The sequence below is a fragment of the Crotalus tigris genome, unplaced genomic scaffold (assembly GCF_016545835.1).
Source record: "Crotalus tigris isolate CLP2741 ecotype Arizona unplaced genomic scaffold, ASM1654583v1 scf7180000018523.1292444, whole genome shotgun sequence".
NCBI classification, from domain to species: Eukaryota; Metazoa; Chordata; class Lepidosauria; order Squamata; family Viperidae; genus Crotalus; species Crotalus tigris.
The window spans coordinates 560,441-577,500 of record NW_024097056.1 but is presented as its reverse complement, the minus strand read 5'-3'; the positions used below and the strand labels follow the sequence as shown (position 1 = coordinate 577,500).

General features: G+C 41.2%; 1 protein-coding gene across 4 annotated transcripts in view; it reads right to left on the bottom strand.

The window, feature by feature from the left end:
• The window catches only part of CACNA2D1 (calcium voltage-gated channel auxiliary subunit alpha2delta 1), a 336,443-nt gene that overhangs the window by 160,963 nt on the left and 158,420 nt on the right, over nucleotides 1-17,060 (bottom strand). For all 4 annotated transcript variants that reach the window (XM_039353434.1, XM_039353435.1, XM_039353436.1 and 1 more), the window contains exon 4: nucleotides 9,694-9,753. In XM_039353434.1, the coding sequence (XP_039209368.1) occupies nucleotides 9,694-9,753 (60 nt within the window). The remainder of the gene's footprint in view (nucleotides 1-9,693; nucleotides 9,754-17,060) is intronic.

Sequence of the window (17,060 nt, the reverse complement as noted above, 5' to 3'; positions counted from 1 at the left end):
TGGTAAGGCTGCCTTTTGCAATTGACTAATGGCAAATTTGTCAGTGCCGATGATGGTGTTCAAGTGGTGCTCCAGTTGTTTTGGGATTGCACCCAAGGAGCCTATGACTATTGGTACTACCCTTGCTTGCTTTTGCCACAGTCTTTCTATTTCTATTTGTAGGTCTTTGTATTTTGTTATCTTCTCCAGTTCTTTCTCGTCTGTTCTGCTGTCTCCAGGCACTGCCACGTCCAATATCCAGACTTTTTTGTCTTTCTTATCGATAATTGTTAAGTCGGGGGTGTTATGTTGCAGGTGTTTGTCTGTTTGAATTCTGAAGTAGTAGTAGTAGTAGTAGTAGTAGTAGTAGTAGTAGTAGTAGTAGTATTCACAGCAAGCTTAAATAATATTGTCCTTTCACTTCACTCATAGAAATAGTACTTGGACACCTCCAGCACGAATCCCTTTTCCATAAGTTATTTTTACTTTTGGAATCAAGTTCCCCGTGGCTATTAGAAAAACATTCCTATATTCTTCCACAACTCTTGTTTAGTCATGGAATTCAAGAGGAGTTGTGGGAACATAATGATTCTAGGCTGATGACTCCTTTAACTCCGCCACCAGCTCTGCCTGCTCTTCTGCTACAGGTACATTTTCAAATAGTGCTCTGATGGATGCAGTTATCTACCAATCCTTCCTCCTCATAGGCACACACAAATAGTATGTTCTGTGGTATTGTTAAATCAGGAAAACTACATGGGTACAGAGGCGTCAAGAGTTTCTCATTAAAGCATGCCTTGTGATGTTGTAAAGAAGAGAAGGTCCACCTATTCTCCAAATCACCAGAAGGCAAGACAAGAAGCAATGGATGGAAACTAACCAAGGAGAGAAACAACCTGGAACTAAGGAGGAAATTCCTGACAGTGAGAATGATTAAACAGTGGAATGGTTTGCCTTCCAAAGTTGTGGGTGCTTCATCACTGGAGCTTTTTAAGAAGAGACTGCACAGCCACTTGTCTCAAATTGTATAGAGTCTCCTGCTTGAGCAGGAGTTGGACTAGAAGACCTCCAAGGTCCCTTCCAGATCTATTATGATTAATTTTCCCATATCAACGTATAAAAGTAATAAGAATTATTAACAGTAATAGAAGAAAGACAAGATTAAAAGTCCCAAACCCTCAGAAGTTGTGGGTGCTTCATCATTGGAGCTTTTTAAGTGGACAGCCACTTGTCTCAAATTGTATAGAGTCTCCTGCTTGAGCAGGGGTTGGACTAGAAGACCTCAAAGGTCCCTTCCAGATCTATTATGATTAATTTTCCCATATCAACGTATAAAAGTAATAAGAATTATTAACAGCAATAGAAGAAAGACAAGATTAAAAGTCCCAAACCCTCAGAAGTTGTGGGTGCTTCATCATTGGAGCTTTTTAAGTGGACAGCCACTTGTCTCAAATTGTATAGAGTCTCCTGCTTGAGCAGGGGTTGGACTAGAAGACCTCAAAGGTCCCTTCCAACTGTGTTATTCTGTTATGTGGCCTCTCCTTGTGGCCTAGTTTGCAATGTCTTGATTCAGTTGCCGAGTTTATCCTGTGGCATTGCAACCCATGGGATTGCATAAACACAGAAGTCTAAAATGCCATCAGCAGCTATTAGTATGATGAAGTACAATTATTAGGATCCAAAGTCTCATTAGTGATTTTGAGAGAACAGCAGAAAGAGTCACGGGGTTGACTAGTGCCTGCTCCAGGTAAACAGAGAAAAGATCACAGATTCATTTAAGGATAATTTAAGGAAAACAACAACCAAGTTCCACTGACAACTTTTCAGCCTCATTTCAAATTTTGGGCAATTCTCTTTCGTAATATTGAGAGCCTTGTGAGAAAAAAAAAAAATCTTTCCTGATTTCCTCCTGTCTCTCTTTCTTTCTCTTCTCCTTTCAAGCCAATTAGCTTTGCTTCTTCCCATTTCAAACAGAGAAATTGAACTTTTTCCCACACCGCTACTAATTGGGTATCATACCGCTGGAAAAGAGACAAAAAATAATCATATGAAAAAGAAATAGATTTCGCTCCTCCTTTGTGGTGCCAAGTTTCTTTTTTTTCTTCCCCCGCCCCTGATTTGGAGACATTTGAATCCAAGCGGCAGGCCCCTTCCACGTTAGAGGCATAATGCAAAACTGGGAAGTGGTTAACCCAGTTTATTCATCCTGTACCTCTTGATGTATCCTCCTGGTTTTAATATGCAGCCTAGCCAAGATTGGATGGCTCTGAAAAAGCCAGCATGTTCTTAAAACAAATCATGGCCACTTACAATAATGAGCTCGTTTGCTGGCGAGAAGAAGCCAGGATTTCACTGCTATACTGCCACGTTGCTTACAATTTAATGAAGTTGGTGGATGCGCCATGATTAAAATCCACATCTTTTTCTCCACTTCCTTTCAGATTCTCACTCTACGGGCTGTTTCCGTGCTGAAAAGCTTTTAAGATTCTATTTTCATGGAAGCAATATTTTACGTGAAGGAATAACCTTTGAACATTGACTGACTTGATCTCCTGTGACATCACTAAGGTGACCAACTTTTTTACAGTGAAAAGGAGGACACAAATAAATTGAAGAAAAAAATATCGTAAATAAAATCAACATTTTATCCATTGCAACAATAATACAGACAACTTGCATGTGCAAAGTTTGCCAGCCAGAGGGTGTTTTGGTGCGCTCAGCAGCAATTCCTATTGGCTTTCGAAAGCCAATAGTGGGAGTAGCACAGCTCATGCAAAAGTTGAAAAAAAAACAAACATCAAAAAAAGGTGCCAGAACCGTTCTGAGCATTCTATGTGGGGAAAAAAAAGCCCTGCAGATTAGTCTTCAAATATTGAAAAGGAGGACATGTAGGAAGACACTTTTCAAGGGAAGACAGAACTTACAAAAGGAGGATTATCCTCCCTAAAGGAGGACAGTTGGTCACCTTACATCACTCTCCTTTTAAGGAGGATTCTTAGCCAATGGATACAGCTTAGTTGCTTCTTCTTTTTTTAATAATAATTTTATTAATTTTACACTGAAGTATTTAAAGAGCAACGTGGTGACTGGGTTAATCAATAAAATCTTTCATACAAAACTCAAGTTACAACATCAAATACTTCTCTTTTTCCCTTTAACATTTACTGTCTTGTATTCAAGCTATTACAATTCTTATTATATCAACTCAGGTTAGTTGCTTCTAACAAGCCTAAGTTATGATTGTACGCATGTATATACAAACGTGGATACGGAGGCCCTCGACTTACAACGGTGCATTTAGTGGCCATTTGAAGTTACAACAGCACTGAAAACAGTAACTTATAACCATTTTTCACACTTGAAAAGTGTGCAGGTTCCCCAGGGTCACGTGATCAAAATTCAGATGTTGGATAACTGGCTCCTCTCAACAATTTAGTTTGATAGCTGATGTAATCGAAAGGTTTTAGAGAGGATAAATCACTAATACGTGAACATCTGAACAAATGAGGGAAGCTTCGATATGCTTATGTTTTAAATACCATGCCAACATAAGAGTGTGGAATTGCCTATTGGAACAAAAATTCTTTGCCTACTATAGAAGAATGGATACTTAAGGTGTCTAATTTAACAGAAATGGCGAAAATCTCCGCTTATTTGAAAGATTGTTCACAAGAAAAATATGTTTCAGTTTGGAGAAGATGGATTGAGTATATTCAAAAGAAATATGAGACTGAAAAGTATTATCTTGCTTATGAGTAAATTTTAGATTATTATTAATAGTTTAATATGGTTGAATTTGTATTATTTTTAGTATTATGGTTTAATTATATTTTATCTTTATTTTTAATTTGTTAATATTTATTTTGAAAAGGAGTTAAAGTATGTTATGGATTGTTTGATAGTATAGTTGGGCAATGTTAGTTAGATTATGTTTGTTTATTTGTAACCCTGTAATCAGCTCTGGGAAGTGGGGGAGGGGGGAGGGGGGAGGGTTTGGGGATTTACTGTATAAAATTTTAAAAACTTTTAATTAAAAAAAAAGGAAAAAAAAGAGTGTGGAATTGCCTTTCTCGAAATGAAATTTATACCTGCTCTTCTTCCATTTGTGATATCAAGGCAGCATTTTTCAATTCCTGCCAGGAGCTTGATATATACCAGACCTTTCATTGACCACTTGAAGTTACAAAGTCACTGAAAAAAAGTGACCTAGGACCATTGCAGAATCCCCGTGGTCAGGTGATCAAAATTCAGATGCTGGGCAACTGATTCACACGTATGACGGTGGGCAGAACCTCAGGGTCATGTGACACCCCCCCCTTTGCAATCTTCTGACAAGCAACTGGGTTACTCACTTATCAACTGCATTGATTCACTTAACAAGAAAGATCATCAAATGGGGGAGGGGAATTCACCGAACAACTGTCTCACTTAGCAACAGAAATCTGGGGCTCAAATGTGATCGTAAGTCAAGGACTTAGGCTTGTTAGGAGCTTAACAGAGGGGTAGAATCCTTCATGAGGAAGACTTTGAGCTGCTTCATCTCCAGGTGATGGGACTGGGCTGTTTACCCTGTTTTACAACCGTTCTTGCCGCAGTTGTTAAGTGAATCACTGCCGTTGTTAAGTGGGTGACCCGGTCGTTAAGAGAATCTGGCTTCCCCCATTGAGTTTGCTCATCAGAAAGTCGCAAAAGGGGATCACATGACCCCCCCCGGGACACTGCAACCGTCATAAGTACCGGTCAGTTGCCAAGCATCTGAATTGAGATCACGTGACCACGGGGATACTGCAACCGTCGTAAATGTGAAAAATTTGTATAAGTCATTTTTTTTTCAAATGAAGATGTGGTGTTTTTTTGGGGGGGGGTTGCTTTTTAATACCAACAAGCTCCATTTTCCCTTTCCGATAATTTTTACGATTCTCCCGAGCTTCTGCAATACACAGCTCATAATGTATGCAAATAAAGTCCATTTCAATTGACTTCCTGTTAAAATCCGGGAAAGGAGTGGGAATTATGATCCAATTCGTAATAAAAGCTCTCCACCTTTTTAATTTGAATGTACATTTAACAAAGTCTTCTCCTTCCTCTGCATTCTTAAGTCACCCTCTTTAGTAATTACCCAGTTCGCTCCAGCCTTAAATTATAGATGGAAACATTAAAAAGCCATTACAACTTTATTATATCAAGCGCTATTAAAATGAAAAGTAAAATTGCGTTTGAAAGATGCATTCTTTAACACACATTAAGGCGTTTTCCCAAGTTAGGATTGCTATTAGATTGTCTTAGGGGCCTTAGAGGGATACACAATTACAACTACAGCATTGGTGAAGTTAGAATATGTTTGAGTGTAGGCATTCTGACGTGTGAAAGCGAATATACGTGTCCCAGGATAATGTTGCTGGATCCAATCTGGGTCAGTCAACAGGACAAGAGATCTCTCTACAGCAGTGGTTCTCAACCTGTGGGTTGGGACCCCATTTGGGGTCGAAAGACCATTTCACGGGGGTCGCCAAACAACGCAGTCCGCCATTTCCCTTCCCTTTTCCTTAGCTGTGCTGCTCCCTTTTATTCTATTGGTTTTTGAAAGCCAATAGAATAGACTCGCTTGAATAGAGTCTAATTCTATTGGCTTTCAAAAGCCACTAGGAATTGTCCAGGCTGTCTCTGCCCTGCTGAGCCCGCCAAAAGTCCCATTCTGCAAACGGTGCTGCACCAGTTGAGTAGTCCTCGACTTACGACTGGTTGAGTAGTCCTCGACTTACGACCGGTTGGGGGTCACGTCATTAAAAAGGTTGAGAACCACTGCTCTACAGTGTGTACTTTGGGCTATTCTATGTGAGGTATTTATATGTTGCCTGGCTGTGGGGGGCTTTTTAGTTGTTGATGGAGGTGTGGATGGCTAGCTATTAAGTTGTTAGCTGTGGTTTCCTTGTGCTGCCAAGTCCTTGGCTCCTAAGTACTCAAGGATCTGGTGGTAAATCAGAATTTCTGTTAACATTGAGGGGCTTGTTTCCCAGGCTTCTATTACTTCCCTGGCTGTTTTTGTACCTGCTCGGCCAACAATCTTAGTAGCTGCAAAATTGAATGTATATGGGCTCCGGCACAAGTCCGAAAGCTTGGAAGACAAAATCTCTGTCAGAATAATCGAGCTGGAAGGGACTTTGGAGGTCTTCTAGTCCAACCCCCTGATTCAAGTAGGAGACTCTATGCCATTCTAGACCAGTGGTTCTCAACCTATGGGTCGGGACCCCATTTGGGGTTGAACGACCATTTCATGGGGGTTGCCCAACAACGCAGTCCGCCATTTTTTCCCCCCTTTTCCTTAGCTGTGCTACTCCCTTTTATTTTATTGGCTTTTGAAAGCCAATAGAATAGACTCTCTTGAATAGAGTCTAATTCTATTGGCTTTCAAAAGCCAATAGGAATTGTCCAGGCTGTCTCTGCCCTGCTGAGCCCGCCAAAAGTCCCATTCTGCAAACGGTGCTGCACCAGTTGAGTAGTCCTCGACTTACGACCGGTTGAGTAGTCCTCGACTTATGGTTGGGGGGTTGCAGCATTAAAAAGGTTTAGAACCACTGTTCTAGACAAATGGCTGTCCAGTCTCTTCTTAAAAACCTCCAATGGTGGAGAAGGAAGGAAGGAAGGAAGGAAGGAAGGAAGGAAGGAAGGAAGGAAGGAAGGAAGGAAGGAAGGAAGGAAGGAAGGAAGGAAGGGGAATAACAGAATAACAGAATGCAGAGTTGGAAGAGACCTTGGAGGTCATCTAGTCCAACCCCCTGACTCAAGCAGGAGACCCTATACCATTTCTGACAAGTGGCTGTCCAGTCTCTTCTTAAAACCCTCCAGTGATGAAAACTTCTGAAGGCCAGCCCTTCCACTGGTTTATTGTTTTCACAGTCCTTCACACCAATGCCATTTCTCTGAGATTGTGTGCCTTTGAGTCATACAACCACAATGAAAAACTTGCACTTGGAAGCCCAGGGCAAAACATCACCCGTCTTCCATTTATCTGCCACATTCACTGGGATTTAGAAACTTAATCAGAACCAAAAGCGATCTCTGTTTCTGTCTCCTTCTCCCAACCTCCACAAGGGATTTCTCTCTTCCTGGACTCATTTTGCACTGCAAAGTCTTCCATCATGCAATGAAAACCTGAAGGGGGGGGGGGAGGAGAGATTGCTTTCTCCAATAGCAAAAGGAGTTCAATTTCACTTACAAGGCAAGCATTCTCGCTTAAGTGCTACAGCCAGGAAAGCATCTGCAGGCTTGATAACTGCTTCCAATAAGAAAAGAAGAGGGGAATATACACTAAAAGTCTGTTTGTGGACTGATCCACGTGCAAATCAATCTGAACGTGAAAGAAAGAAAGAAAGAAAGAAAGAAAGAAAGAAAGAAAGAAAGAAAGAAAGAAAGAAAGAAAGAAAGAAAGACAGACAGACAGACAGACAGACAGACAGAAAGACAGAAAGAAAAAGAAAGAAAGAAAGAAAGAAAGAAAGAAAGAAAGAAAGAAAGAAAGAAAGAAAGAAAGAGAGAGAGAGAGAGAGAGAGAGAGAAGAGAGAGAGAAAGAAAGACAGGAAGACAAAGAAAGACAGAAAGAAAGAAAGAGAGAAAGACAGTCAGAAAGAGAGAGAGAAAGAAGAAAGAAAGACAGAAAAACAGACAGAAAGACAAAGAAACAAAGACAGAAAGAAAAAGAGAGAGAAAGACAGAAAGACAGAAAGAAAAAGAAAGAAAGAAAGAAAGAAAGAAAGAAAGAAAGAAAGAGAAAGAAAGACAGAGAGAGAGAAAGAAAGACAGGAAGACAAAGTCAGAAAGACAGACAGGAAGAAAGAAAGAAAGAAAGAAAGAAAGAAAGAAAGAAAGAAAGAAAGAAAGAGACAGAAAGAGAGAGAGAACGAAGAAAGAAAGAAAGAAAGACAGAAAGAAAAAGAGAGAGAAAGACAGAAAGACAAAAAGAAAGAAAAAGAAAGAAAGAAAGAAAGAAAGAAAGAAAGAAAGAAAGAAAGAAAGAAAAGAAAAGAAAACAGAGCAGAAGAAAGGAAAAATTACTTCTAGCTAAAATGAAACAAATGGAATTATGGGCCGCATAATGAGTTTATTCAAAATGGAATTGTGTAACTAATGTCAATCTTCAGGAAATTTCTGCTTCCAAGAGAAAACAGGGGAAGAGACTGGGAAATGGTTCAAACTGCCTTTATGAAAACTCGATTGCTTCTGCCTGTGGATGCCATATGACATCTGCCCTGAAAGAGATTGTTAATTATTATATTAAATATGAGCCAATGGCGTGCGGCGGCAGCCAAAAAAACCTAGGCAATCCTAGGCGGCATTAACAGAGGGATAGAATCGAGATGAAATGAAATGTTACTATTAGTACCGTACTTCACATGTATTAGCATCTTAGTAAGGTACTAACAGACATGAAGTACTTAGTAAAGTATTAGTAAATACTTAATAAAGTATTATACCTTACTAAGACCACGTTTGGAATACTGCCACCAGTTTTGCTCACGATACTATAAAAAAAGATGTTGAGAGAGTACAGAAAAAAAGCAAGAAATATGATTAGGGGGCTGGAGGCTAAAGCATATGAAGAATGGTTGCTGGAATTGGATCTGTCTAGTTCAATGAAAAGAAGGATTCATGGTGACAGGATAACAGTGTTCCAATATCTAAGGAGCTGCCACAAGGAAGAGGGGTCAACCTATTCTCCAAAGCGCCTGAAGGCAGGACAAGAAGCAACCGATGGAAACTAATCAAGGAGAGAAGCAACCTAGAATTAAGGAGAAACTTCCTAACAATTAATCAGTGGAATGACTGGCCTCCAGAAGTTGTGGGTGCTCCATCACTGGAGGTTTTTAGGAAGAGAGTGGTCAGCCACTTGTTTGGAATGATATAAGATCTCCTGCTTGAGCAGGGGGTTGGACTAGAAGACCTCCAAGGTCCCTTCCAACTCTGTTATTATGGTATCCTTCCTTCCTTCCTTCCTTCCTTCCTTCCTTCCTTCCTTCCTTCCTTCCTTCCTCCCTCCCTCCCTCCCTCCCTCCCTCCCTCCCTCCATCATTGGAGGCTTTTAATAAGAGACTGGATAGCCACTTGTCTGGAATGGTATAGGGCAGTGATGGCGAATCTTTTAGAGACCGAGTGCCTAAAAACCACCCCCACCCCCATTCCCGCTCGATCCTGCCCGCTGGGCCACCCACCACCTACACGGCCCGCCACAGATCACCCAAGCGGCCCAACAGCACCACGGCGGCCACACCCTCCGCAGTATCATCTGCACGTGACAGGGCAAAACGGCAGAGTCTTGTCCCCGCTGCCCAGCTACCATGTCCTTGGCTGCGCTGCTTTGCATGCCCAGGGGTTACTCTACTCCGGGGGGGGCTGCTGGTGAGGAGGGGGCCATGGGAGGAGGCGAGGCTGGGGCGACAGTGCGTGTGCCCACAGAGAGGACTCCGAGTGCCGCCTCTGGCACGCATGCCATAGGTTCGCCACCACTGGTATAGGTTCTCCTGCTTGAGGTTGGACTAGATAGGATAGGATAGGATAGGATAGGATAGGATAGGATAGGATAGGATAGGATAGGATAGGATAGGATAGGATAGGATAGGATAGGAGACTGGCCAATTGTGTTTGGAAACACAAGGAATTTTAGAAAATCTGAAAATATCATACATAGGAAAATGAGTAAAATAAGAACGCGAACTCACCGCAAATTCATCCTGCCACTGATGTTCTTTCTGGAATTTTTCTGCTGCTTCAGCAAGACGCTAAGAAAAGAAAAGAAATAATGTGTTAAGCCATTCTGCACTCTCCTGCGGACATGAAAATAGTGGAATAAGACAAGGGATATTTCTAATCTTAAAATAGTTTAGCGGCTAATCCGAGGATCCCCAGAGGAAAGATAGGTAATGTATAAACTAACATTACCATGCATTAGCAAAGATCATTAACTACAGTTCTTAAGAATACAAGTTATATTAACATCTTTCCTGAAAGGGCCCGTGGATATTAAATGTAATTTCATAGTACACGAAGAAATGAGAAACAAAGGCTTTGGATTCAGGTTTTATTACAAACGGATCTAAGTCACATTTCTTGAACATATAGCTATCCTTCCATTTTTTCTCTTCTCTGACATTTGCTATGCATTTCTCCAAACGGGCATAAGAATTAAATCAACAAAGAGAAAATAATCACAGATCATGGAAAATTGCTGGTAAGAATGAATGATCATAGACAGGTAGTCCTTGACTTTATTTATTTATTTATGAGACTTATATACCGCTTTAAGTGCAAGCACTCTCTAAGCAGTGTACACCAGTAAGCAATGTATATATATTTACATTGCCCCCAACAATCTGGGTCCTCATTTTACCTACCTCAGAAGGATGGAAGGCTGAGTCAACCTTGAGCCGGTGAGATTTGAACCGCTAACCTGCTGAACACAGTCAGCTAAAGTGGCCTGCAGTACTGCACTCTAACTACTGCGCCACCTCGGCTCTTACGACTTACGACCACTGTTAAACCCAATATTTCTGTTGCTAAGTGTTGTGATTCCTTACTAGCCAGTGGACCCGGCAGCTGAGTCCGAGGAATCAGAGGAGGAGGAGGAGGGGCCTGGAGTGACCCCTAGAGTCAGAGGAAGGTTCTGACTCTAGGGGTCAGAGGAAGGCTCTGAAGAGCTCCAAGATTTAAAGTCGGATGAGGAACCTGGCCCCTCTACCCGCACTCAGGCTGAGACACAGCTGTGCTGGGAGCCTGAGTTGGACAGTGATGAAGAACAGCTGGGACAAATCCAGGATGCACGAATGTGCAGACAAGAGAAGCGAGTAGGACAGAGGAATACAATGGGGCCGCTCCAAAGGCAAAGGAGAAGGCATTAGGAAGCCACGCCTTGGCTGCATTATAAAAGGGAAGGTGTGGGAGGTGCTGGTTGCAGAAGGCAGCCGTTCGTGTTGAGGATCGAGTTTCTGTGGACTGTGTTTGTTTGCCTTGGACATTGACTCAGGTTGTGAATAATAAAAGGGGATTGTTTTTTTTTTCCTGTGGTTCCAGCCAGCTTTTTGGAAGAGGGGTTTCTCCTTGTGAGCTTAACAAGGACTGACGTAGGCTGGGACAGAACACTGAGACAGTGGTTAAGTGAGATTTGCCTCATATTACAACCGTTCTTGCCACAGTTGTTAAGTGAATCATTCCAGATGTTAAGTTAGTATCATGGTTGTTAAACTGAATCTGGTTTCCCCATTGGCTTTTGCTCGTCAGAAGGTAGCAAAAGGGGATCACATGATCCCAGGATGCTGCAACCGTCATAAATGTGTCAGCCCCCTAATCATCTTTGTTGCTCTTCTCTGCACTAATTCTATCATGAGAAGACAGAATCTCAGCTCTTGATGAAATGCAATTATTAACATAATGCGATCACACCCTGCCCCCCCCAAAAAAACCCTCTATGCAAATAGAAAAGTCATCAGCATATAAATAAAACATGTCCACGACAGCTGGTGGAAAGGAATAGCAGACAAATCAAATATAATAAAACAATGAATAATAATTTCGGAAGAGATAAAGAAAGAGCGGGGCCAAAGACAGAGAATATTTCTGGGCTCTTTCCCACATTTTCATCCTTCGCTTGACGCTTCTGGACAGAAATTGTGTGGCTGTTGTTGTTGTTGTTGTTGTTGCCCCTCTGAATGCAAATGTATGTGATTCACACTTTCTGAATGCACCAATGTGCACATTGTGTTGAATTATTGTTGAGGGGACTCTGCATATAAAAACCTGTTTAAAAAATCCATCCCTGGTTTTGCTATGGAAGGATCTTGGATCGCAGAACTAAAAATTAGCTCATGTTAAATTTCACCATCATTTCTAAAGTACTGACTTGAAATCCTTCTATCATAATTTCTGCCCTTCTCTAGAATCATCCTCACTACTAACAGCCATCTAGTCCAGGGGTAGGCAACCTTGGCTCTTTTATGACTTGTGGACTTCAACTCCCAGAATTCCTGAGCCAGCCACGCTGAGGGGAAAGGGAGAGGTTTCCAAGCTGAGCCATGCTGGCTCAGGAATTCTGGGAGTTGAAGTCCACGAGCCATAGAGTGGCCTAGGCCTAGGCCAGAGGTAGGCAACCTTGGCTCTTTTATGACTTGTGGACTTCAACTCCCAGAATTCCTGAGCCAGCCACGCTGAGGGGAAAGGGAGAGGTTTCCAAGCTAAGCCATGCTGGCTCAGGAATTCTGGGAGTTGAAGTCCACGAGTCATAAAAGAGCCAAGGTTGCCTACCCCTGACCTAGGGCATTATGGATTATTGTTGACCAAAACAAAAACACCCTATGCTAAAATAAATACCCCATATCATGTAACTGTTGCTTCCCATGGTTCCTCCATGGTTATTAAAAGAATTCAGAGGCAACAGCTTACAACGCTTGTGTACCAAAAGTTTGGCCTCCTTTGAGGATTTTCAATCATCCAAGTCATGGTTATCCCAAAGATGCTTCCCCCCCCCCCCCCCCCCCAAAAAAGGCAACTGGACTTTCTTGGTTTCTTTCGTTGAAAACGTTTTGCTTCTCATGCAATAAGCTTCTTCAGTTCTAACTGAGCTAGAACTGAAGACATTTCTTGGATAAGAAGCGAAACATTTTCAAGGAAAGAAACCAAGAAAGTCAAATTGTGTTGTGGAAAAGCAGCTTTGGATTGCTGTCTTTTACTTCTTCAGATCCTTCTTTGATTGGAATCCACCTATCCTCTTCTCCTCCCCTTCCTTTCTTCCTTCCTTCTTCCCTCCTTCCTTCCTTCTTCCCTCCCTCCCTTCCTTTTTCCTTCCTTCCTTTCTTCCTTCCTTCCTCCTTCCCTCCTTCCTTCCTTCTTTTCTTCCTTCCTTCCTTCTTTCTTTCCTTCCTTCCTTCCATCCGTTTCTTCTTTCCTTCCTTCTTTCCTTCCTTCCTTCCTTCCCTCTTTCCTTCCTTCCTTTCTTCCTTCTTTCCTTCCTTCCTTCCTTCCTCAGGAGATCCTATACCATTCTGGACAAGTGGCTCTCGTTGATGACCACCATTCAACACAACTTCCCCAAAACAGTGATATTACTATCTACTATGAATTTGGATCTTATTTTACGATTTGATCTACGGATCTTATTTTCCTGTGTGCGCTAAATTGTAAGCAGCTTAGAGCCTTGTGTAGATTTAGCGGCACGGGCACTGGAGTAAATAAAAACAAACAAACAAAGAAATACTTCTTGCATATTCCAATAGGTAACCCTTCCCGTAAAGGAGTCGATAGAAAATGCAAATGTAATCTCTACGTGCTGTCACTTTTGAAGGTGCACACGTATATTTAATAAGGAGAATCAATGTTCCTTCAGCCTTCTCAGTCAGCCAGTACTTCTTAATGTGGAAACAATTATCTTTTGAAAATGCCATCTCTGTCTTGAAGGAGAAATTTCCTGATGGTGAGAATAAGGGACTTGCCTCCAAAAGTTGTGGGTGCTCCAACACTGGAGATGTTTAAGAAAAGACTGGAAAGCCATTTGTCCAGAATAGTATTGGGGGGTCTCCTGCTTGAGCAGGGTTAGACTAGAAGACCTCCAAGGTCCCTTCTAACTCTGTTATTCTGTGAAGTCAGTTCTGGTCTTCAAATGCAGGAAGAGAAGTAAGTGGAAAGAACCTGGGGTGGACTTTGTCTGAATCAAAAGTTGCTACCTCTTGATGAGTAGAAAAATCAACAGTGAAATATAAAGAAAGACGCTTGTTAAGTTATAGTATTTACTTGGTGAACCTTCTGAACTTTTCTGCTGACTTTAGAGAGATGAGATGAAAGTTGAACAGGCGAAAAAGAAAAAAAAAAGGAAGAATAGTCACATCAACTGTCAGCCTAGAAACTAGCTAACCATTCAAAGTTTGGCCTTCATGTCCCAAGAGATGTCACTAATCTATGAAAAGCTTTTCATGCACTGTCATGAGCTAGAAAAAAACAGGGATGAACTTTATCTGATCTCCAGCTCCCAAGAAGGTTTATTCACCCTTCAAACCTTCGCAATATTTTGGTCGTGTCTTTATCTCTCCCTGACCAGCATCTGACAGCCAATGTGAGGTTTGAAGGCATCTCATTGTCATGAAAGAGTCCTTTTGTGCTTTCTACAATTGTTTCCTTTGAATGCATTGAAAGGGGTCTCTTTGAGGACCTCCTAATAGTCTGGGCTACATTTACATTTTGTGAAAAGAGAGTCCCATTCCATCTGTCAAAAATCAGAAGGAATTTAGAAGCAGCTAACTCAAACTTTTTATTAAAAGTCACCGGGATTTGTGAGCTGAGGGTCATGTCATCAGATGAAGGAATAGATCACAAAAAGCCTATGTCTTCTTTATGTTTATATATATATATGTGTGTGTGTGTGTGCGTGTGTGTGTGTGTTTTCGCGGGTGTTTGTATGTAGGTCTTTGGTTATTCGGGTTTTCTCCTACGTAAAATTGGAAGTGTCTTGGCGATGTTTCGACGAAGTCTCATTCATCATCTTCAGGCTGGTGCTTTCAGCTTCGTGCTTCTAGGAGCAAATTGCTCCTAGAAGAAAAAGCACCAGCCTGAAGATGATGAATGAGACTTCGTCGAAACGTCGCCAAGACACTTCCAATTTTACGTGGGAGAAAACCCGAATAACCAAAGACCTACATATATATATATATATATATATATATATATATATATATATATATATATATATATACATACATACACACACACACACATACATACATACATACATACACACATATATACATACACACACACACATGTATATATATGTAAATCTACTGTATGTTGCCTCAGTGATATGGTTTGTCAACTGCCAGAAGTTGCAGGAATAGATGCTACACAAATATTGGCAAAATATTTTAATATTTTTAAAAGGAAAACAAAAACTAATGTAGATGAACATAAAGAAAAAGAAAAGAAAAAGAAAGAAATCAAAGGAAGAACTACAAGTGCAAGAAAGAAAGAAAAGAGAAATTGGGGGGGGGGGAATGCACAGTCTAACCCAGGAGAAAATACAGTAAACAGTGGTTTGTATGAAATCGTTACAATATCTACAAATATACTAGAAACAAAATACATACACATGGTGATAATTCAGCAAACTCCAATACACAGCAATTATAGCAGGAAAGGATGAGAGAGAAAGACTCCAGCAAGGCCTTCCCTTTTATACTCAAGCTCTTAAAGGGATACACACATCTGCTAAGTCATTCCTAAGATTGCATTATTCATCTCACATTATAAAAGCTGGTTAGTTTCTAAATCATTACTTTGACACTTAGCAACATAAATTTTGGGCTCAGTTGTGGTCATACGTCAAGGAATACTTGTAGCCCTGAGATTCACATCTTGAAGATGTTAGAAAGAGACGGAAGGACCGATGGAAGTACGATGGAAGGCAATTGTCCTAGCGGTCAGAGGTACTCCACTGAATCATGGATGAATGAGCATCTCAAGATTTTAACGGCATTGAAAAGGACCCTGGAGGTCTTCTAGTCCAACCCCCTGCTCGGGCAGGAAACCTTGTACCAGGGGGTCTTCAAACTTGGCAACTTTAAGACTTGTGGAATTCAACTTCCAGAATTCCTCAGCCAGGAATTCCTCAGAATTCCTCAGGGCTGGCTGAGGAATTCTGGGAGTTGAAGTCCACAAGTCTTAAAGTTGCCAAGTTTGAAGACCCTTACCCTACCATTTTCCTGACCTAGAAGGACATTTCAATGTTTGGTTCACCAAGTTAAGGTCAGATTATATCCATTTGTTTTATGGTGGCATGCTTAATTAAATGCTCAGAGCCTGCTTTCTTGTCCATGGCATCAAGTAAGTAACAAAGACCTATTGTTTATTCCTGATTAATTCCTACTGACAAGTCTTAGTGCAAGGCTCAATTAAAATGAAATAGAATCCTAAATCCTGGAGCATTAAAATGTCCCATGGAGGGATTTTTTTTTTCCATCCAGTAGAATGAGATCATTAGGAAACCCATTATACCTACATGAAGCAAACATCAGACAGCGCAATACCAGCCCTGCGAGTTGCCTCAGCGAATTTGGAATCCTGTTTCCCAGTGAATTAGATTATTGTCATAAAATGCTTTACATCCACACAGTGTGTGGCAAGCCAAATTAGATCTAAGAGCGGCTCTCCTAAGAATATTTTTGCTTAACTAATCAAGTTGCCTTCGCTGGAAGCACGGGACAGCTCACCCTGCCTAGATGTTTTCCGTTCTTTTTAATTTTGGCAATGTAAAAGTGAAGAGCATTTCACAATGCGTTTATTTTATTTTATTTTTACATTTCCTGGAAAGCCTTAAATGTATGTCCTCCCTCTCTCCCTTCCTTCCCTTTTTCCCTTCCTTGTCTTCCTTCCTTCCATCCATCCTTCCACCCTTCCTTCCTTCCTTCCTTCCTTCCTTCCTTCCTTCCTTCCTTTCCTTTCCTTTCCTTCCCTTTTTCCCTTTCTAGTCTTTCTTCCTTCCCTTTTTCTCTCCCTTGTTTTACTTCCTTTCTTTCCTTTCCTTTCTTTTCCTTTCCTTTCTTTCTTTTCCTTTTCCCTCACTTCCTTCCTTCCCTTTTCCCCTTTCTTGTCTTCCTTCCATTCATCCTTTCCTTCCTTCCTTCTATCCTTCCTTCCTTTCCTTTCCTTACCCTTTTCCCTTTCTAGTCTTCCTTCCTTCCCTTTTTCCCTTCCTTGTTTTACTTCCTTTCTTTTCCTTTCCTTTCTTTTTTCCCTCACTTTCTTCCTTTCGTTTTTCCCTTTCTTGTCTTCCTTCCTTCTCTTCCTTCATTCATTCCTTCTTCCCTTCCTTCCTTCCCCTTTCCCTTTTTCTTGTCTTCCTTCCCTTTTTCTCTTACTTTCTTTCCTTTTCCCCCTTCTTCTCGCCATTCCTTCCTTTCCTTTTTCTCTTTCTTTCTTTCTTTCTTTCTTTCTCTTTCTTTCTTCCCTCCCTTCCTTCCCTTTTCTCCTTCCTTCCTTCCTTCTTTCCTTCCATCCTTCCTTCCTTTCTTCCCCACCACTTTTCAACTTTATATCACATTATGAAAAAAAA